The 22,527-nt window shown below is 38.3% G+C and overlaps 1 protein-coding gene across 6 annotated transcripts in view; it reads left to right on the top strand.

Moving 5' to 3' along the window:
- The first annotated feature begins 14,417 nt into the window (after positions 1–14,417).
- TMEM260 (transmembrane protein 260) overlaps positions 14,418–22,527 on the top strand; it is a 76,631-nt gene continuing 68,521 nt past the window's right edge. For 2 of the 6 annotated variants that reach the window (XM_036918621.2, XM_057488426.1), the window contains exons 1-3: positions 14,419–14,690; positions 19,400–19,431; positions 20,151–20,302. In XM_036918621.2, coding sequence (XP_036774516.2) covers positions 14,531–14,690; positions 19,400–19,431; positions 20,151–20,302 — 344 coding nt within the window. In that variant the 5' untranslated portion in view covers positions 14,419–14,530. Of the gene's footprint in view, positions 14,691–15,552; positions 15,666–19,399; positions 19,432–20,150; positions 20,303–22,527 lie in introns of all 6 variants that reach the window. The other 4 variants (XM_036918651.2, XM_036918659.2, XM_036918631.2 and 1 more) reach the window with 4 other exon arrangements.

Below are 22,527 nucleotides of genomic sequence, written 5' to 3'. Positions count from 1 at the left end.
CACAATGGAGGTGTGAGAGAGACTTCCATAGGTAAGAGACCAGATTCTCAAAGGTTTCCAAGCAGGTGGAGGCCCAGGTTAACTACTTAGCAAGCTTTTAGACTAGTGACTGATGGAGGATGCTGGAGTAGGATAAGGGAACAAGGATGGAGCTACATACACGGACAGGCACCTCTTTAGTATCCAGCGGCAAAATCTCTGCAGAGCCTTACTTGGCACTGGTGTTGTTGACACCTGCTTTCAAGGATCATGTGGACTTGGACAGTGAGCACATCAGCAGAGGCCTCCATGCAGATTAATCCCAGAATGTTGTGTCTGCGTAAGTCTCAAAACTGGATGGGGTGAGAAGGAGGTCTGATAATGACTGGGTGGGTCTCCTGACAACCACCTGAGATAGACTCAAAACAGATTAAATTTGATTTATTGAAATAAAGTCAATGTGACCTTGTGATGTGAATTAAAATTCCTCTCTGCTCCACTGGGATTACCACGTCTGCATGACACAGCCTCCCAGGACCTTCCCAGTCACCCTTTTCAGCCTACCCTGCTTTGCCCTCTAGGCCCACAGATCTGTCTACTTGAATGTACTGTGCCTTCTTCAGCTCTAGGTGTTCACCACCCCGACTCACTCCTTCCCCCAGCAGCCTTCATCTAGACAACCCCAAATTCCTACTACACTTCAGATCTCAACTTTGCAGCAGGCTATCTGGTCCCGTAACACTGTGTATGTCCCCAGTCATAGCCCTGATTGCAGTGTTGTAATCGCAAGATTACTTACTGTGTCTTTCACAGGTCTGTGAGCCCTGAGGGGACAGGAACAATGCCTGCCATATTTATCATTGTTTTCCATGCTCAAAGCCTGGCATACAATAGATAGACAATTGATATTTTTGAAGTTAATAATAACAAACATTTTTTGAGTGCTTACTGTGTAACAGGCTGGCCATTAAGCACTTAACCTGCACTATTTTATTTAATTCTCACATTATCCGCATCTTATAAATGTGAAAAATAAGGTAAGAGAAGTTAAGCAACAGCTAGTAAGTGATGGAGGTTGGATTGGAAGTCAGGCAGTCTAACTCTAAAGCCATGGACTTAACTACTGCCCTAATGCCCTGAAAAGAGCATGGCTCCTGGTAGGCTGGGTACCACCTAATCCCTGGGCTCTAGCATGACCATTCTGCTGAGAGACCAATCTCACAGTTCATGACTGCCTTCTGCAATTGTGCATGCTGTCTGTTTGCTCCGTGTACCTGCCAATGTTGCTCTTGCAACTTTCCTCTGTTTCTACAAACATGCACACTTCATTGCACTACCCTTGAGTCTAGGACATGGCCTTCCAAGATGAAGACTCTGGAATCTACTAAACCCATCTTCTTTCATGTGCCTAGAGGAGAAAGGTCTCATTTGTTACTCAGGTAGCATATATGAATCTTAATAACACTTGAATGGTCCTTGCACTAACTCTACTGATTTATAGTCAGCTTATCCCAAATATCCTAAGCCTCATGATTCAGCCAAATGATGCACTCGACAATACATTCTCACATGGAAACACAGACCTTTTTGAGGGGTTGTGAAAAATAAAACACTAGTAATGGCATTTACTGCCTGGTTTGCCATACTTCTAACACCTGATAGAAGTCTTGTGTGTTTCAAGCATTCTTCGTCTCCATTTACCTTTGGCTTCACTTGGACTTGATGTTACTACCCTTCCAAGGTGAGGAGTCAGCTCTCAGCATCCTTACCTTTCCTGTCTCAGAGAGATGAGCAGTAGAGATGGATCTAGGACATCATCCAACAGGATGTAATGTCATCCCCAGAAGCCTTGGTGTGTGGGGCTTGCTCCTCCAGAAGTTGCCCCTCTCCCTATTCTACTTGAATTCCCATCCTTATGAGAGCTCCCATCCTATAGAGACAAACTAGTTTCCCACTGGGATCTGTTACCTGAGAAGGAAGGAGCTTCTTTCTCACTCATCCCACTTACAACTAAGTCCAGATGGAAGAAAGATGATCCATTTCACCTTACTTAAAAAGACAAATCTAACTAAGACACTCTTCTGATGGGTCATGATTTACTAGATTGTCTTTTGATTCTTGGTCAAAGCATTTTGAAACAATATTTGCCTTCTAAAATCCAACTATTATTGTGGGGCTATTTTCTAACAGGGAAGAAAAGTATTAGTTTCACAAAATCATTGTAGTCTGATACCTATTTTACTTTATTTCTTCCCAGTTTCCAAAATTAGATCATCATAAGCAAACTGACACTTCTGGAAACAACATCTTTAACTTTGGTGTTTAGTGGGACTGAATAACTAACAGAATTTCAGGTCAGAAAGAAGTAAAAAGCAGGATCACAACTTCAGGGGCCATTGGGGTATTGGGTTGCTGGTCCTCAAAGAGCACGATCCAGGGACTTCAGTGCCTACACCCCAAGAGACTACACCCATAGTCCAGAGTAGGTAGATGAATTGTGTGTGGAATCACGACTTGTATGCATATGTATGCAAATATTTAATTCAGTTCATTAACTACGTTAAACTAATCAAGATGTTACACATCTGCACTTTGATCATTTTTCTTCAGGTGTTGAAAGCATCAATGCAGGAAACCTGAGAGAGAAGAAAATATACGAGACTGGCGGTCAGGTACTAGATCATTAACTATACGTGGGATTCAGAGCTTGTAAATCCTGTCACATGGGAGGTCCTTTATTCTACTAACTAAATGCCTTGATGACTTTGCATGTACTGGCTTGGGCAAGCTAACGTGCTGCACGTAAGGGTGAGATGGGGAGATGGGTGGGGAACTGGGGTTCACAGGTGGTGCGGAAGGGGTAACTTGGAGTTTGCAGAAGCCGTTTTGGGAGACAAGGGAATAAGGAGGACAGTGAGCAGAAAGGTGAGTTTATGGCTTTGGTAGAATACTTTCTATTCTACTGGAGTTCAACTTGTTTGACATGAGTGGATTTCTACGGAAACTGGAGAAAGGGCTTACTTTGGGCTGATGTAGCATGATTTAAGAGCTAGAGGCATAGGGAATATGATAGCAGGATTTCTCACCCTGGGAATATTAGGAAGGAGTTTTACCTTCACAGACCATGGAATCAGGGGCTTTATCCAAGTTAGACTAAGTTGTTAGGGAGCAAGGAACTTCCCAGATCACATCTAGGCTGCACATAGATGGTTTCCTTTTCTCATGTATTTTCATTTCTAGAGAATCAACTTTGAAATGGAAGGAGAAAAGTATGAGTTTTACTTGCTCTATTTTAAAATTATATCCTAGAGTGCTTCTTCTAAATGGTAGATAATAGTAATAACAAATACTTATTGTGATTCACAATGAGCCATATTTGTTCTTTTTTATTACTTCATCTGTTCTTCAGACTGAACTTACGAGAAAGGCATTATGGTTATTTTTACTTTTCAGATGAACAATCTGAGAGCCAGAGATGTTAAGAAACTTGTTCAAGATCATAAAGATAATACGTAGAGCCAGGATTTAATACAAACTGCTCCCTGAACTATTATGAAAATGCTTAACATCATATCAGTTCCTTAAGTCCCTTCTAAACTACCCTACATATTTATATGCTTCTTCAATTTCCTTTGTCATTTGATTTCTATCTCAGGTCTGTTTTAGGAAAGCCCTTCCACAGGGTCGGGGGTTTAGCTATGATTTTTTCTGAAAACAATTGGCAAAGTTAAATATTCCCTAGACAACTCTTCTACTGTCAATCATTAAACACTTTTGAGTACTTCCTATGTCTCAGATATGATAGGCACTGGGATAATCTATAGTCCTAGCATGCAATATTCACTTTCAATTTGATAGATACTTTTAATGTCATCTTCTTTACTGAATGTAAAAAACTTCATTAGTTGAACCTGAATTAGAATTCAAAGATTTTGAAATTAGCATGAACCATCAAAATCTGGTTGAATTACTCAGGTATGAACTCACCAGATCTTGAAACCGTAGTACCATAATATCTGTTGTAAGTTCTTTTGTGTTGGAGCTAAGCAGTCTTTTTCTAAATGCATATTTTTTAATGGTTTGAATTTTCTAGCCATCCTGCCTCAAATGTACTTTCCTTGCTCAGGCAGAAAAAAGTAATATTTGCTGCCATGTATTTTCTTTTTCTCTCCCCTCCCTCCCTCCCTCCGTCCCTCCGTCCCTCCCTCCCTCCCTCCCTCCCTTCCTTCCTTCCTTCCTTCCTTCCTTTGGTATGATTGATATACACTCTTATGAAGGTTTCACATGAAAAAACAAAGTGGTTACTACATTTACTCATATTATCAAGTCCCCACCCATACCCCAGTGCAGTCACTGTCCATAAGTGCAGCAAGATGCCACAGATCCACTATGTGCCTTCTCTGTGCTACACTGTTCTCCCCGTGACCCCCCACACCATGTGTACTAAACATAATGCCCCTCAATCCCCTTCTCCTTCCCTCCCCACCCGGCCTCCCATGTCCCTCCACTTTGGTAACCACTAGTTCATTCTTGGAGTCTCTGAGTCTGCTGCTATTTTGTTTCTTCAGTTTTGCTTCATTGTTATACTCCACAAATGAGGGAAATCATTTGGCATGTCTTTCTCCGCCTGGCTTATTTCACTGAGCATAATGTCCTCCAGCTCCATCCATGTTGTTGCAAATGGTAGGATTTGTTTCTTTCTTATGGCTGAATAGTATTCCATTGTGTATATGTAACACCTCTTCTTCATCCATTCAACTACAGATGGACACTTAGGTTGCTTCCATATCTTGGCTATTGTGAAAAGTGCTGCAATAAACATAAGGGTGCATATATCTTTTTGAATCTGAGAAGTTGTATTCTTTGGGTAAATTCCAAGGAGTGGGATTCCTGGGTCAAATGGTATTTCTATTTTTCGTTTTTTGAGGAACCTCCATATTGCTTTCCACAATGGTTGAACTAGCCTACATTCCCACTAGCAGTGTAGGAGGGTTCCCCTTTCTCTGCATCATCGCCAGCATTTGTTGTTCTTAGTCTTTTCGATGCTGGCCATCCTTACTGATGTGAGGTGATATCTCACTGTGGTTTTAATTTGCATTTTCCTGATGATTAGTGATGTGGAGCATCTTTTCATTTGTCTGTTGGCCATCTGAATTTCTTCTTTGGAGAACTCTCCCTTCATATATTCTGTCCACTTGTTAATTGGGTTATTTGCTTTTTGGGTGTTGAGGCATGTAAGTTCTTTATATATTTTGGATGTTAAGCCCTTGTCGGATATGTCATTTATGAATATATTCTCCCATACTGTAGGATGCCTTTTTGTTCTGTTGATGGTGTCCTTTGCTGTACAGAAACTTTTTAGTTTGATGTAGTCCCATGAGTTCATTTTTCCTTTTGTTTCTCTTGCTCGAGGAGATGCATTCAGGAAGAAGTTGCTCATGCTTATATTCAGGAGATGTTTGCCTATGTTGTCTTCTAAGAGTTTTATGGTTTCATGACTTACATTCAAGTCTTTAATCCATTTCAAGTTTACTTTTGTGTATGGGGTTAAACAATAGTTCAGTTTCATTCTCTTGCATGTCGCTGTCCAGTTTTGCCAACACCTGCTGCTGAAGAGTCTGTCATTTCCCCATTGTATGTCCATGGCTCCTTTATTGTATATTAATTGACAATATATGGTTGGGTTTATATCAGGGCTCTCTAGTCTGTTCCATTGGTCTATGGGTCTGTTCTTGTGCCAGTACCAAATAGTCTTGATGACTGTGGCTTTGTAGTAGAGCTGGAAGTTGGGGAGCATAATGCTCCCAGGTTTATCCTTCCTTCTCATAATTGCTTTAGCTATTTGAGGTCTTCTGTGGTTCCATATGAATTTTAGAATGATTTTCTCTAGTTCATTGAACAATGCTGTTGGTATTTTGATAGGAATTGCATTGAATCTATAGATTGCTTTAGGCAGGATGGCCATTTTGACAATATTAACTCTTCCTATCCATGAGAATGGGATGAGTTTCCATTTATTGGTATCTTCTTCAATTTCTCTTGAGTGTCTTGTAGTTTTCAGAGTATAGGTCTTTCACTTCCTTGGTTAGGTTTATTCCTAGGTATTTTATTCTTTTTGATGCAACTGTGAATGGAATTGTTTTCCTGATTTCTCTCTTTGCTAGTTCATTGTTAGTGTATAGGAATGCCACAGATTTCTGTGTATTAATTTTGTATCCTGCAACTTTGCTCAATTCAGATATTAGATCTAGTAGTTTTGGAGTGGATTCTGTAGGGTTTTTAATGTACAATATCATGTCATCTGCAAACAGGGACAGTTTAACTTCTTCCTTGCCAATCTGGATGCCTTTATTTCTTTGTGTTGTCTGATTGCCATGACTAAGACCTCCAGTACTATGTTGAATAGAAGTGGGGAAAGTGGGCATCCTTGTCTTGTTCCTGATCTCAAAGGAACAGCTTTCAGCTTCTTGTTGTTAAGTATGATGTTGGCTGTGGGTTTGTCATATATTGCCTTTATTATGTTGAGGTACTTGCCCTGTATACCCATTTTGTTGAGAGTTTTTATCATGAATGGATGTTGAATTTTGTCAAATGTTTTTTCAGCATCTATGGAGATGATCATGTGGTTTTTGTCCTTCTTTTTGCTGATGTGGTGGCTGATGTTGATGGATTTTCAAATGTTGTACCATCCTTGCATCCCTGGAATAAATCCTACTTGATCATGATGGATGATCTTTTTGATGTATTTTTGAATTCGGTTTGCTAATATTTTGTTGAGGATTTTTGCATCTATGTTCATCAGGGATATTGGTATGTAATTTTCTTTTTTTGTAATGTCTTTGCCTGGTTTTGGTATTAGAGTGATACTGGCCTCATAGAATGAGTTTGGAAGTATTCTGTCCTCTTCTACGTTTTGGAAAACTTTAAGGGGGATGGGTATTAGGTCTTCACTAAATGTTTGATAAAATTCAGCGGTGAAGCTATCTGGTCCAGGTGTTTTGTTCTTAGGTGGTTTTTTGATTACTATCTCGATTTCCTTGCTGGTAATTGGTCTGTTCAGATTTTCTGTTTCTTCCTTGGTCAGCCTTGGAAGGTTGTATTTTTCTAGAAAGTTCTCTATTTCTTCTAGGTTATCCAGTTTGTTACCATATAATTTTTCATAGTACTCTCTAATAATTCTTTGTATTTCTGTGGTGTCCATAGTGATTTTTTCCTTTCTCATTTCTGATTCTGTTTATGTGTGTAGACTCTCTTTTTTTCTTGATAAGTCTGGCCAGGGGCTTATCTATTTTTTTTTTTTTTGTCAAAGATCCAGCTCTTGCTTTCATTGCTTCTTTCTGTAGTTTTATTCTTCTCGATTTTATTTATTTCTGCTCTAGTCTTTATTATGTCCCTCCTTCTACTGAGTTTGGGCCACATTTGTTCTTCTTTTTCTAGTTTTATTAATTGTGAGTTTAGACTGCTTATATGGGATTGTTCTTCTTTCCTGAGGTAGGCCTGTATTGCAGTGTAGTTTCCTCTTAGCACAGCCTTCACTGCGTCCCACAGATTTTGTGGTGTTGAATTATTGTTGTCATTTATCTCCATATACTGCTTGATCTCTGTTTTTATTTGGTCATTGATCTATTGGTTATTTAGGAGGATGCTGTGAAACCTACATGTGTTTGTGGAATTTTTTTATTTTCTTTGCATAATTTATTTCTAGTTTCATACCTTTGTGGTCTGAGAAACTGGTTGGTACAATTTCAATCTTTTTGAATATGCTGAGGCTCTTTTTGTGGCCTAGTATATGATCTATTATTGAAAATTTTCCATGTGCACTTAAGAAGAATGTGCATTCTGCTGCTTTTGGGTGTAGAGTTCTGTAGATGTCTGTTAGATCCATCTGTTCTAATGTGTTGTTCAGTGCCTCTGTCTCCTTACTTATTTTCTGTCTGGTTGATCTGTCCTTCAGTGTGAGTGGAGTGTTGAAGTCTCCTAGAATGAATGCATTTCATTCTATTTCCCCTTTTAATTCAGTTAGTATTTATTTCACATATGTAGGTGCTCCTGTGTTGGGAGCATAGATATTTATAATGGTTATATCCTCTTGTTGGATTGATGCCTTTATGTCCTTCTTTGTCTCTTGTTACTTTCTATGTTTTGAAGTCTATTTTGTCTGATACAAGTACTGCAACTCTTGCTTTTTTCTCTCTATTAGTTGCATGAAATATGTTTTTCCATCCCTTCTCTTTTAGTCTTGTATGTCTTTGGGTTTAAAGTGAGTCTCTTGTAGGCAGCATATAGATGGGTCTTGTTTTTTGATCCATTCAGTGACTCTATGTCTTTTGATTGGTGCATTCAGTCCATTTACATTTAGGGTGATTATTGATAGGTATGTACTTATTGCCATTGCAGACTTTAGATTTGCGGTTACCAAAGGTTTAAGGTTAACTTCCTTACTATCTAAGAGTCGAACTTAACTCACTTAATATGTTATTACAAACACAGTCTAAGGGTTCTTTTCTTTTTCTCCTCCTTTTTCTTTCTTCTCCATTCTTTATATATTAGGTATCATATTCTGTACTCTTTCTCTATCCCTTGATTGACTTTGGGGATAGTTAATTTGATTTTGCATTTGCTTAGTAATTAGGTGTTCTACTTTCTTTACTGTGCTTTTATTACCTCTGGTGACAGTTACTAAACCTTAGGAACACTTCCATCTATAGCAGTCCCTCCAAAATAGACTGTAGAGATGGTTTGTGGGAGGTAAATTCTCTCAGCTTTTGCTTATCTGGAAATTGTTTAATCCCTCCTTCAAATTTAAATGATAATCTTGCCAGATAAAGTAATCTTGGTTCCAGGCTCTTCTGCTTTATTGCATTAAATACATCATGCCACTCCCTTCTGGCCTATAAGGTTTCTGCTGAGAAGTCTGATGTTAGCCTGATGGTCTTCCCTTTGTATGTGATCTTATTCGTCTTTCTGGCTGCTTTTAATAGTCTGTCCTTATCTTTGATCTTTGCCATTTTAATTACTATATGTCTTGGTGTTGTCTTCCTTGGGTCCCTTGTGTTGGGAGATCTGTGGATCTCCATGGCCTGAGAGACTATCTCCTTTCCCAGATTGGGGAATTTTCAGCAATTACCTCCTCAAAGACACTTTCTATCCCTTTTTCTCTCTCTCTTCTTCTGGTACCCCTATAATGCAAATATTGTTCCGTTTGGATTGGTCACACATTTCTCTCAATATTCTTTCATGCTTAGAGAGCCTTTTTTCTCTCTGTGCCTCAGCTTCTTTGTATTCCTCTTCTCTAGTTTCTATTTTGTTTATCATCTCCTCCATCATATCCAATCTGCTTTTAATACTGTCCATTGTGCACTTCAATGATTGGATCTTGAACTGGATTTCATTCCTGAGTTCTTGAATATCTTTCTGTACCTCCATTAGCATGTTAATGATTTTTATTTTGAAGTCCCTTTCAGGAAGAGTCATGAGGTCCATGTCATCTTTCTCAGGGGTTATATTAATTTTACTCTGTACTATGTTCCTTTGGCGTTTCATATTTATATATGGTGCCCTCTAGTGTCCAGAAGCTCTACTCTTGAACTTCTCAACCCCTGAAGCAATGCCAGGGGTTGCAGGGGAGCGGTATTTTTGCCTGGGGGAAAGAAAGACCTTTTCCTGCTTCCCAGCTGCTATGCCTGTCTCCACTGCCTGAACCAGTAGGCCTATCACACAGGTATAAGCTTTTGTCCCAGAGCAGCCGGATATGGATCCTTGCTTTCCACAAGCAGCTGGAATCTCAGTTTCTCCAGGAATTCTGCCTGTCTTAGCTTTCCAACCCCGTAATCACGAGAGTATCATAAAAGCACCATGAAATGTAGATTTGTGCTCCCAGAGCAGATCTCCAGAGTTAGGTATTCAGCAGTCCCAGGCCTCCACTCCCTCCCCAGTCTGTTTCTCTTCCTGTTCCCCCGTTCTGTGAGGTCTGCTCATTCCTCCAGGTGCATGCAGTCTGGTGCAGTCCTCTTTCCTGTTGCTCTCTCAGGATTAGTTGTATTAATTGTATTTTCATATTATATGCGGTTTTATGAGGAAGCCTCTGTCTCACCTCTCATGCCGCCATCTTTAATGCTCTGTCTGTATTTTCTTTATTTTATAGCAAGGATCTTATTGGAAGATGTAATAAAGATGACTATAAATTCTTCCCTACTCCTTTTAACAGGTGGAGTCTGATTTCTCTCCCCTTGAATCTGGGCTGGCCTTAGTAACTTGTCTGACATATGGAATACAGCAGAAGCAACATTCTGGCCCTTCTGAGACCATGTAATTTAAAAAACAAAACCAAACCTTGCAGCTTCTTCCTTGACCTGTATAACTCTGAGAAACTTGAGCAGATAAGAAGTTTAAGTACCCTGAGACTACAAAGCTGAAGAAGCCACATGTGACCTCACAGATCAAAAGTTTTGGCTAACCCCAGAATTCCATCCATCCCAACCACAGTATCAGACATGTAATGCAAGCTTCTTGGACCTTGCAGGCCATCTGCCAGCTGAATACCACCAGGTGATCTCAGTCAATGCTACACGAAACAGAAGATTCTTCTAGCTGAACCTTGTCTACCTGTTGACTCACAAAACTGTGAGATACAATAAATGGTTGTTGTGATAGGCCACTACATTTTGGGATAGTTTTTAACATGAAAACAGAGAACTGGAACAAAGGTTTTCAAAATACTTTATGAATATTTAATTTCTCTAATATGAATAAAATTATATTTGCAAACTGAAATAGAAAGGCTAACTAAATAAGAAAAATTTTTAATGTAATTCAAACAGGAAACAACTGATTCAGGACATTTATACAGCACCTATTATGTTTCAGGCTCTTCATGTGCATTATAATATCTAATTCAAACAAGCTATGGTTTTGCCTTTTTAAAAAATTCTCATTTGATCCTTTACAAATATTTTCCTATTATTTTTCAAAGTAATCTAATGCACATGACAACATACATAACACTTCAGAACAACTTATAATGAAAGCAATTATCTCTCATCCTATCTCCCCTGTCTACCTTCTCAGAAGCAACCATTTTTAACCATTTCTGGTTTTGGTTTTTCTCATAATTACCTCCCTAAATAATAGGCCTCCAGAACAAACTGCTGACTTATCAATTTAAGACATTATCTACTGAGTACCCAGACAGAATGAGGATTTGGTTCATTGCTAAAATCTTCACCTATGCTTCTAATTTTCAGTTAGTTTAGCTTTTTTAATCTTTTACTTCTGTGCCTTCAAATAATATTCCTTTTTTAAGTGATATCTTAGAGTTTCATTTTTAAAAATTGGTTCATTAAAACTTCAAAGAATACTGATAGACACCAGACTATAGGGTCATATCATATTCTGATTAGCATTCATTATAAAACTGTCCGTTTAATGACTGCTCTATATAATCTTCCCTCCTCCTGTCTACTTTTTTTATTATAAGATAGAGATAGAAGAGTGCATAAAACATTTATAAATAGCTTAATGAATAATTATCAGTACTCACGTAGCCCCATCCTAAGTCAAGAACAGAAACATCAAAGTTCCATAAAGCCCATATGACACCCTCCCCCCTCCCCGCCAGTCACAGCCCCCATGCACCCCAGAGGGAGCTATCATCATCTCAACATCTGTTATGATGATTTTCTATTTTTTTATAGTTTAAAACTCTGTGGCTGTGTCTCTAAACAGTTTTGTTTCCCTATCTTTCAACTTTAAATAACTGAAATCATTCTAAGTGAATTACTTTCTAAGTTGCTTCTTTTGCTTAATGTCATCTGTGAGAGCCATCATTTTGTTCCATGGTAGCCAGCTGTACCTTGTTCATTCTCCTCGTTGTATAGCATTTCATTGTATAAATACACTAGGATTTGTTTCTCTATTCCATTGTTATGGGTATTTGGGACTGTTCTTATTTTGGGACTCTTATGAATAATACTGCTATGAACTCTGTTTATCTGTCTCACAGCTTCTCTAGGTACAAATCTGAAGTGGAATTGTTGGGTTATAGGTTCTCCATATCTTTGTATTTACTAGAAAAATGTCTGTTTCCAAAGTGGTTGTACCAGTTTACAATACTCCTAACATTCCCATGGTTCTACACACTTGCTAACATTATTTATAGTTAGACTTTCATTTTCTTACTAGTTCTGTTTCTCTGGTTGAATCCTAAGTGATAGACATATTTTCTGTCTTATAGTATATATTATAGTAGCTGTCTCTAACCCACAGTGGAATTAAGCAGAGTACACATAATAGTTAAATACACCTTTTATATTTTACTAGTCTGCCCAAAGGTCAAGTCCAACTGTCACATGTTACCTTAATTTCCCTCCTAGTTCTAATATTTTCTATCTTCATCCCTTCTCTTTTTCCCTCCTTGGTTCCATCTCTAGCCTTCTATATATCTTTACTTCATCACTTTCTGTCTCTAAATAGTCCCCTGGATTATACTCTACCATTTGGAGGTCTGACAGAAGCAGAGCCAGAGCAGAGAGGTCAGTGTAAGAGAAAAGCCAAAGTAACGTGCTATCACTGAAGCCTGGAAAAGAATGTGCTTCAGGGAGGAGTGAAGAGTCAGCATGCTTAGTGAGAGTCAGAAGAAGGCACAGGAACTGGCCATTTTTTATTCTCAAAGGAGATTAATGGTGAAGCTAATGAAGCTTAAATTTCATGGCCGGTCATTAGCATGCCTGTTAATTTTTTATATACAGTTCTGTATTCTTTTGCTTACATGATTCTTCAAATTGTATAAATTCAAAGCCCATAAAACCTAGACATGGCCCCCTTCATCATTCTTCACCTCTCTGTGACAAGCTGGCCGCATATACTTCACTGACACCATTTCCTCCTTAGCTTCTTGTGACACATCCTTCCCATCCACTCTTCTCATCTGCCATTCCCTGAATGAGATATAGGCTAGCACTTGACCTCAACTTTGTTCTTGCTACACTGTGCCCCTAGGAACTTCTTCATTAATCTCATCCTTAAACGACAACTCCCAAATTCATACTGTACCACTGATCTCTACCTCCCAAACATGGGTAAAGAATTATGACCTTTTGAGAGCAATTTGCCATAGTACAAATTCATCTTTTTATAAAGCTCATGAGCAAAAGATGAAATGGATAAAAAAGGGAAGAAGCATATGCTTGGCTCAGTATTAATCATTGGCATGCTCTTTCAGGAAAGAAATAGAAGGCAGCCTATTTTAGTAAGATGAAAGCCAGTCTTTAATAACCTAATCTCAAAAGTGACATCCATCACTTTTGCCTGATTGATAAAAGTGAGTCACTATATCCAGCCCACACACAAGAGGAGAGGATTACTTAAGGGAGTGAATACCAGTAGTCAGGGATCATTGGGAACCATTTTAGAAGCTGGCTACCACACAGCCTCTGTCCTCCAGGAATTCGCAATATAGCTGAGAAAGCATTATGTAAGTACGGGAGAAGAGCTAAGGTATGCTGGCACAAAGACTGTCAATCTGGGTAGGTGTTTGTTGTTACTCTACAATTGAAACACTGTGTTCCTGTCAGATTTCTTGTAACACATTTCAAGATTGTCACTGATCTTCAGTGTGTTTTGAGATGCATCACAAGATTGCCCTCCTCTCTATCTACTCTGAATAATTGCTAAAATAATGTAAAATGTAAGCTTGGAAATCTTACTAAGACTCCAGCTATATGGTTGTCCAATAGTTACCTCCCCCCCGCCTTTTTTGCATTGCAGTTAATTGTAAAGCACAATACCTCCATTTCATTTTCTATTTTGTGATCAAAGCTCCACCAAGATACCCCTCTTCATTAAAGCAGACGACAACTTTATTACCATAGGAGCTGTTTGTATTAGCACAGAAATTCGAGTTTCTCAACTCATCTGACAAGTTTTCATCATGATAGAAGAAAAAAACAACTAGTTTATTTTAATCTCTCTGAAAATAGGTCAGAGATTTAGTAATTACCACATGGGCTTATAATTAATAGTAGTACCCAGGCGATTAACGTATGTATTGGCGTCCTTTGCTCATACTGTTCGTGCACCCCCTTGTTTTAAGGCAGATGAGGCTCCGGTTGGCGATCTTGCGCCTCTCATGCAGTTCCACCCCACACCATAGGGGGCAGAGGCAGCCCTTCCTCACCGCCGGTTTTCCACCCAACTTCTGTCTCTGTCGGACCCGACCAAGTCAGTGTGAAAGGGGGGACATCCATAGAGACGGCAGCCCGTGCCCAGGCTTGCTTTCTTAAAAGAAGGCTTTCCCTTGCGCTGAGCTACTTTAAAGCACATTATAATTCTGCAAGCCTCGACGCGAGGTGCGCTCCTGGAAACCTCCCAGGGCTGGGCTCTTGTGAGGCCTGGCGTTTTCTCTACCCCCGCCCCGGCGCAGAAAGGTGCAGTCCGATCGGCGGAGGCCCGGCCCGGAAGCTGCCGCGCGGGCTGCGCTCGCCCACGGGCTGCGGAGTTCCGTGTATCCCGGAGTCCGGGGCCGGCGCGTCTTCCTTCCTCGGTCGCCTGGCCTATGGGTGTCCGTGGCGACGGCAGGGACCCGGCCGGGGGGCGGGCAGCCCGAGTGGGGTCGCGGAGCTCCGGGGGTCTCTGCGCGGGCGTCGCGGTGTTCGCTGCGGTGGCCGCCGTGTTCACCCTCACGCTGCCCCCCTCGGTGCCGGGGGGAGACTCGGGTAAAGTACGCTCAGGGCCGTTCCCATTGCCCCGCTCCCGGCCACACTGCTCGCGCCCTCCAGACCCCCGCCTGCACCCACCGCCGGGTTTTGCGTTCCAGATCAGCTTCTGTTTCCATGCCTGCAACTGGTTTCTTTAGGTTCCAGGCTTCTGAGACCGGGCTTGTTGGTTTCACCTGGGGACTTACCGACCTGTTCACTTCCCCAGATAATTTTTCTGGCCCTCAGTTTTTGCTTTCCTTTCCTTTTTAGTACAGAAATATTACTGAGTGCTTAGTGTGTTCCAGACATGAGGAATAACAGTAGTGGTGAGCAGGCATCATGGAAGTGCCTAGTGCGGGTAAACGACGCACAAACTACCGATACGTGGTCATGAATTGCGACAATAAGAGGGAAATATGATTGACAGCGGGGTAGATAGCGGCTTTTTCAGAATGCCTAGTCAGGAAAAGCCTCTGAGGAGGTGATATTTAGTTGAAGCCTGAATATTGAAAAGAAACCCTCCCTGCAGAATATTTGGGGGAGAACACTTGAAATTGAGTGGAAGCCAGTTGTGTCTTAAAGCAAGCTGCTTATATTAAAATCATGGGCCATTTAAATCACATTAGTAATTGAGGTGAGAAACAAGAATCAGGTTTTGTTTTGTTGCCGAGTTAAGTGACTACCCAATGATGTCTAATAACGGCCAGTAAATTTGTACCAATGATGCTGTAACTTCGAGTAGTGAATCTGTAGATAGAAAAACGGAGTGCTCTAGTTATCTTTTGCTACATGATAACAAACCCCCGAATTTAGAGCCTTAAAACAACAGAGGTTTATTTTCTCCCTTTTTCTGTGGATTGGGAATCTGGGTGCGGTTTAGCTGGGTGCTCTCTCCGCACAAGGTTGCTGTCATGGTCTGGACTGGAGCTGCCATCCTCTGAAGGCTCCACTTGGGGAGGATTCACTTCTAAACTCAATCCAGTTATGTGCCAAGTGAGTCAGTTAAGCTGACTTCTTTCAAGAGAAAGCTGTCTGACGCCCGTATTATTTTGTAACCTAATCTTGGAAGTGATATATACTACTGTTCTATTTTATTCTTGCTAAGTTAGTCAGTAAAGCCAGCCCACATTTGTGGGGGAGAGTATTACACACTGAGAATACCAGGAATTGGGAATCACTGGGAGCCATCTTCAAGGCTACTTAACCGCATTTAGGATCCTTGATATTCCGTTTATAAGTTATCACCTTTATTCTTTCAAGTTGTTTTGAACAGATAGGTGCAGTGTTTCACTGTTGTAGTGGGAAGGGAGTTTCCCTCTTTCCAGGTTTATATTAAATAATAGAAATAACTGTTGTGAGAGTTTTGACAGTGCAGAGTATTGCTCAGAGGTTAGGTAGCTCTGTCCCTTAAAAAAAAAGAAGAAAATATTGACAGTTACCATGGTTGAGCCTGAAGTGTGGGGGTAGGATGAATAATAATAACTAACACTGAGACTCACTATGTGCCAAGCACTGTTCCAGGAGCTTTACTTGTATTGTCATTTTAATCTTCCCAGCAACTACTGTGTGAGGTAGGTACTATCAATATCTTCCTTTTTATAGATGGCAAAACTGTAGATGACACAAAGCGTGGAAGTAGGGGCAGTCAAACAAAGAACCCAGAAGACTGACTTCAGAACATGCTCTCTTAACCTGCTCTAAATTCTTTGTTAAAATCTCTCATCACATACATAGTGATATTTAAAGTCTTTAAAAAATGTGATTGTTGCCTTGTCTTTATTCATACTTTTATCTTTCTACCAAAGAATAAAGTTATCTATTCACTTTGAGTTACCAGACATTTTAGTTTGATGCTAAATAGTAGTTGCTTCTAATATTTTTATGTTGATATAAATCATCAACTTGGGAATGATAAACTTTCCAAGGATTGCCAGTAAAACTTGTATAATCATGACTTGAATTTTGTGTTGAATGTACTGTTCTCCTCGAATGTTTGTGCTTTATGAAATATACTTTTTAAATCAATAAACAGCACATCTCAAAACCAGTACAAAGCATGTATTCTTCTTCCTGATAAGTCTTAATTTATAAATCCATGTGTGGCCTTGCCAAATTTACAATTTGCACCACTTTATACATATAGTTCATTTATGGGCAGGTGTGCCCATAATCCTTTGGAGGAGGGGGAGGAATCTAGCCTTCACTTCTATTTGTTGTTCTTGGGAAAAATTAGTTTATCTATTTTAAGGATACTGTCTTTAACAGACTTGATACATCAAGTATAATTGTATAGTTGACATAAGAAGTATAATATAGAGCAGCTGGGTTTTGTAAAGGTTAGGCATCTGCTAACAACTCTGAGCTTGCCATCCATTTGGATCCCAGACAAAAAAGCTGGTTTCAAACTTGAAATTACTCAAGAATTGCTAGGAAACTTGGACCCCAATGCCAGAGGATCTTGTTGGGGTGGGGATGAGGAGGGCATGCGAGCCAAGGAGTCTTACAGTGATTTTAAAAAGGATCCAGGTAATTCTGATGCAGTTTTAGTAGGACTTAGATTTAAAGAAATCCTAGTGTGAAGGGTTGGGAGGAAGCAAGGACTCTGGATTTATTTTAACTATTCACTTTCTCTTTATTGTACTCAGTTATGAATTAGTGTTTCCCATTAGCTTTTTATCAAGGATGTATTTAACAAACTGAGTAGTCGTGTCTTTACTATTTAGATTTTAGTTTAACATTTTAAAAGAGTTGGTGATGGAAGTTTGTCATGTTCCAAATTTTTTTATCAACAAGAGCTCCAGCAAAGAATAACTGCATATTGACTCTTCATTAGGAAATTAGAGAAAAATAGGCTATTTTTCTTAATGTTAAATGTAATCCTAAATACATTTTAAATGGAGGAGAATGAATAGGGACCTTGAAAATCTGAACTTCACTGTGCTTCATCACAACAGAAATAGAAGAAAAACTGATTAAAACAGTTTAGAACTGAAGATAGAACTAACCCATTCTAGAGTAACACTGAAGTATCCTTGACAGTAGTTACAAAGGGAAGTTATTTTAAACGTTTTTAGACTACAGACAATTTTTAAAAGTATGTAAGCTGCAAAAAGTGCTTTTGGTTTCTAAGGTGCTCTTGAATGTCTACAGAAAGCTTAAAAGGTGCCCTTAAGTGACTGATGTGAGCAATGTCTGTCCTGGGTACCCCTCGTGCTCTCACGGTGCAAGCAGTCATTCACCTAAGGTATGGGTGTCTGAGGAGCAAGGTTGATGATATGATACATCTTTTTGTCAATCTCTGTGCAGGGTTCAAATTAGATTCTTTGTATGGCCAGAGGAGGTAGAGGTGGTGATGTTTTGACAGGTCCTGAAATGGATAGGGTATTTTCAATTTGGTGGAAAAGACAGAAATGAAAACAGCTAACCAGAATATAAGGTAAGCTGAGTAAATAGAGCGGTTCGAGCAAGTGCTATGAAAGAGGAAGAAGTGATTAATCTGATAAGGGAGGGTGTGGAAGGGCATATGGAAAGAGGTGTCACTGAGAACGTGGCAATTGAAGTAGGCCTTGAAGAATTCAGGAGAGAATGCTGGGTGTGCAAATGAGTGATAAGAGGTGCAAACAGTGAGTAATCAGACTTGACAGAGGTGAGCACTGGTTTCATAAAAGACTTGTAAAGGGACGTTGAAGCCATAGAGGGTTTGCATGTCATGTTGAGAAATCTGAACTTCAGTAAGTGGAGAGCAGCCATTGAGAAATTTTAGACTGGGATACCGTCCAACCTTTTTGTGAGGTTGGGGTGGTTGACAGTAATAAGTGATTTGAATATGAGGATGAATTGAAATTAAAAGGCTGTCAAGGGTATTCCCATAGTCCAGGCCAAAAAAGGTAAAGGTCTAAATCGGGGCTGGGGCAGTAAAACTTTTAAAATAGAGAGTACTTTTGCATTAAAAGATATAGAATAGATATTTCCTAACAGATAACAGTGACTTTTATAAGCCATCAGTTGATACTGATCAATTTCTTAACACAGTGTGCAGGATGACTTGGAAATAGTTCCTGGGCCCTGGATACTTAAAATATTAACAAGTAGGCATTGAATTACTGCATCATAATTTTAGAAATAATCACCAATGGTGAGGAATTACAAAAGACTATGTAAATAATATGATTTAATGGTTTGAAAAAAAGGTAATTGAGCTTACCAAAATGTCTGGAGCTATAAGCATTTGGCAATCATTTAAAGATATCCAACCTAGTTAATGTAGAGGAAGTATTCAAATGCCAGAATAAGGCAGAATGGCACATTTTATGGAATGTCCAAACCTCAGATGTTTACATTTTACATATGAAGCTTGCATCTTTATAAACAGTTTGTACTAAGTTCTTAGAGGGATAATACAGCATATTACACTAATGTTCTATAAGAGTTTTTATATATTTGCAAGTGTATATGACTTTCAGGAGGGAAATAAGCATTTTTAAAAACTAGAATTCACCTATGTTACTACTGACCAGTTATTAAAAACTACCAAAGATAGTTTGTTCAGTAAGACCCTAAAGGAGAAAATATTCTTAGACTAGTTCATGCTGTTAAATCTCTACAGATTTATAGTTTTATCCAGTCAAATTAATGTAAAACCCCAGTGCAAGCATTTGGATTTTGAAAACTTTGGAGGAGTGTCATTTCCTAATAGTAATTATTGGTTTTACATTATTTTTTCACAGGGGAACTGATCACAGCCGCACATGAGCTTGGAGTAAGTATTAGTTTTATTGTTTAATCAATGCTTTCATTAACAGTTTTAGGAATTAAGAAAGTTTAATTAAGCGTGGAGTAAAGTAGATTAATTTATTTTCAAACCCCAGTTTTTAGTAACTTGTAAGTACAGTATGTGACAATTTAAATTTTAAATCCAATTAAACTAAATTATAAAGCAAAGCCTTAACTATATGTACAGTAGCTGGCTTATTATCACCCCAAATTTTGTATAAGCTATGGAGAATAAAATAAATCGGGTTAACAGTTTTAATAAGTTTATTATTTAATAAACTTTATTGTGGTGCATGATCGCTTTAGGCAAGACCCTAGGACTGTCAGCATGGTGGTAATCCGATAGCAGTGTGGTCTTTCAACTTCCTAACCAATACGGTATTTCAGAACCTGCTTTTTTTCAATAGCCTTTTAAATGACCCTAATGTACTGTGAACCCAGAGAACAAACTGCTTAAGAACTGACAATGAAATACGTCACCCTTTCTCTAAGTGACACATCATGTGATAGATGATGCCAAATCCACTAAAGAAAATATTTATTTGTATTGGCACTAGAGGATTACAATAGAAAACCACTATGCAAACATTTAGTCATTGACTTTTAGTCTTTATAAGTGGCCTGAGAAAGGATTACTTTTCAATTAAAGCTAGCGTGATCTTCCTTTACTAGATGCAAACCTAATTGTTGCTAATTTTTCCATAGGTTGCCCATCCTCCTGGCTATCCTTTGTTCACTTTGGTGGCTAAACTGGCAATTACCCTATTTCCTTTTGGTTCAATTGCCTACCGAGTCAATCTTCTGTGTGGCTTATTTGGAGCAGTAGCTGCGTCATTACTTTTTTTCACCGTTTTCAGGTAAAGTAGTTGATGAGTTAAAATTAATTTTTGACTAACTGGAGACATAGCTTTCTTATGGCCCAGGTACATACACTTAAAAAAAAAATTTGTCGCTTGAATGGTTTTCCTAATCACTCATGTAATTTCACTTACTTAATTTACGGTAATTTCATATGCATTTGACCACAGTTGGTTGTGTTTGATACAATTAAGTGAAGGTGTCACCAGTTCATTATCCCAGTTCTATGGTTAGGCAGAACTAATAAGGTTTGTCATTTTATGAAGTTGCAGGTGGGCCAGTTTAATTCAGGAATATGAAGTTCATCTTTTGGTAAATGGTAAATATCATTTAATTAGAGTATTGCTGATGGGCCTATCAGTCTAGAGCTAATACCTAACTACATTGTGTTCAAAATATGCACTTGCATACTTTTTGAATGAGGCTTTTTACTAAGGAAATTGATGTGGCTGTGGTTTTAGTAAGGCTTCTTTTTGTTCCATTTTAGCTGTAGGGAAGATAAGCAAATTAGACCCTACTTCACTGATAAAAGGCTTTCTTAGTTTGGAAGGCTACCCTGCTTTTAAAAAAACTGGTCATTAATTTAGGATATTGGTAAACTCATTTGTCTTTGTTGTTTCTGTCTCCTTTATTCTTAACTAACTTATGTTGAAAAATACAAATTATAATTCCTGCAAAGAGAAAACCAAATTAAAACACTTCTTTCAAAAACTACTGCAGGTTTTACTATAAAAACAAATTTTCTATGTAAATACAGTATAATTTGAATAGACAATTTCAAATGTCATTTTTAAATACTAATATTTTAATTTCCTTTAGTTATAATACTGCCCTTTGGCTAAATTCATTTAAAATTCCCTCTTAATTATTTATAGAAAGGTTAAAGTTAACATAATTATGGCTAAAGTTTACTTTTAAATCTATTTATAAAAAGCTTTTAGATTCAAATGTTGTAATTATTGATCATTTACTAAAATTTTGTCTATTTTATTTAATTTGTTTCTATTTCAGTTTTATAAGTTTTCAGTGATAGCCAGATCTTTAAGTATGAAATGCTTGGATTGATTAATGTTATGAATACTTTCTTTTTCTAAATTATTAGAATAATCTTTGTTAGAATTGTACCTTCTGAGTCTTATAATCAAGAGCCTGCCTTTATTTCCAATGAGAGAAAAACTGATCATTTTTATTTTTAAATATCTAGGTTGGGAAATTTAGAACTTACCTTCCTGTGTTGAATGTATGAATAATTAATTTTCACAGTTAGGACAAAGACATTTAAAGAAAATTAATACTTGTATTTATTTTGATGTTTCATCTCTATTTTATAAGATCATTCTTATAATACATATATTTAAATGTTATAGTAAGTAAATAGCTTTTATGCAAAAAAGTGATTCATTTTCTAAAACTTTTTCATGTTTTTCAATATAATAATTGTGGGTGCTATTCCACATGAAAACCATTGTAAGAATCATATATAAAAATCTTTATCTTTACAGAATCCAGATAACTTTGGACAATAATTTTCCTTTGAATTGTCCACATTTTGAAATAGTTTTATTATTATGCTTGATTATAATGGTTTTGAGGATAGCACACCAGCCTGTGACCCTTTTTAAAATATATGCAGTCTTTGTGATAAATTTGTATGCTTGCTGACATATGTTTTAAATCAAACTCTTAACATGACTAAATTGGATATTTGAGTGGTTTTAGTCATATTGTACGTTTGAAAAGTTGCTTTCTTTCAGAAAAAGGATCTAACAATTTTATCTCTTACATACATCTTAATATGAAAATGCTTCATTATTTTGAATACAAATAATTGACAAGGTACATGTCCATTGGGAATAACCTAGTTCAAGTAGCAAATCTGTTTTGTCAAACAATAGACACCCTTCAGGAAAGAGCAGGCCATCTCTGGTAATAGGACTAACAGTAGCCTATTGATTGAGTGGAAGAAGACATTATACAATGTCAGCTGGCTTGTTACAATTTCATTTGTTGTATGACCTGAACTTAACCTTTAAAACCTTCTTTCTGTGACTATAAACCCAACAGCAGGACACTGTTTTTGTACAGCCATTACAGTGACAGCTTTTTTCCAGTCCTAGCGTACAGTGAATGTGCTCCTTTACAGGTTGACTCATTTATCAGAATTTGTTTAGGAGACATTTAACTACTTTGTTCATTTACAGACCAAATCATCATTGTATTTTGT

This window comes from Manis pentadactyla, chromosome 11 (assembly GCF_030020395.1).
Source record: "Manis pentadactyla isolate mManPen7 chromosome 11, mManPen7.hap1, whole genome shotgun sequence".
Taxonomy (NCBI): domain Eukaryota; kingdom Metazoa; phylum Chordata; class Mammalia; order Pholidota; family Manidae; genus Manis; species Manis pentadactyla.
The sequence above is the reverse complement of the archived record's forward strand: the minus strand, read 5'-3'. Positions and strand labels throughout refer to the sequence as shown.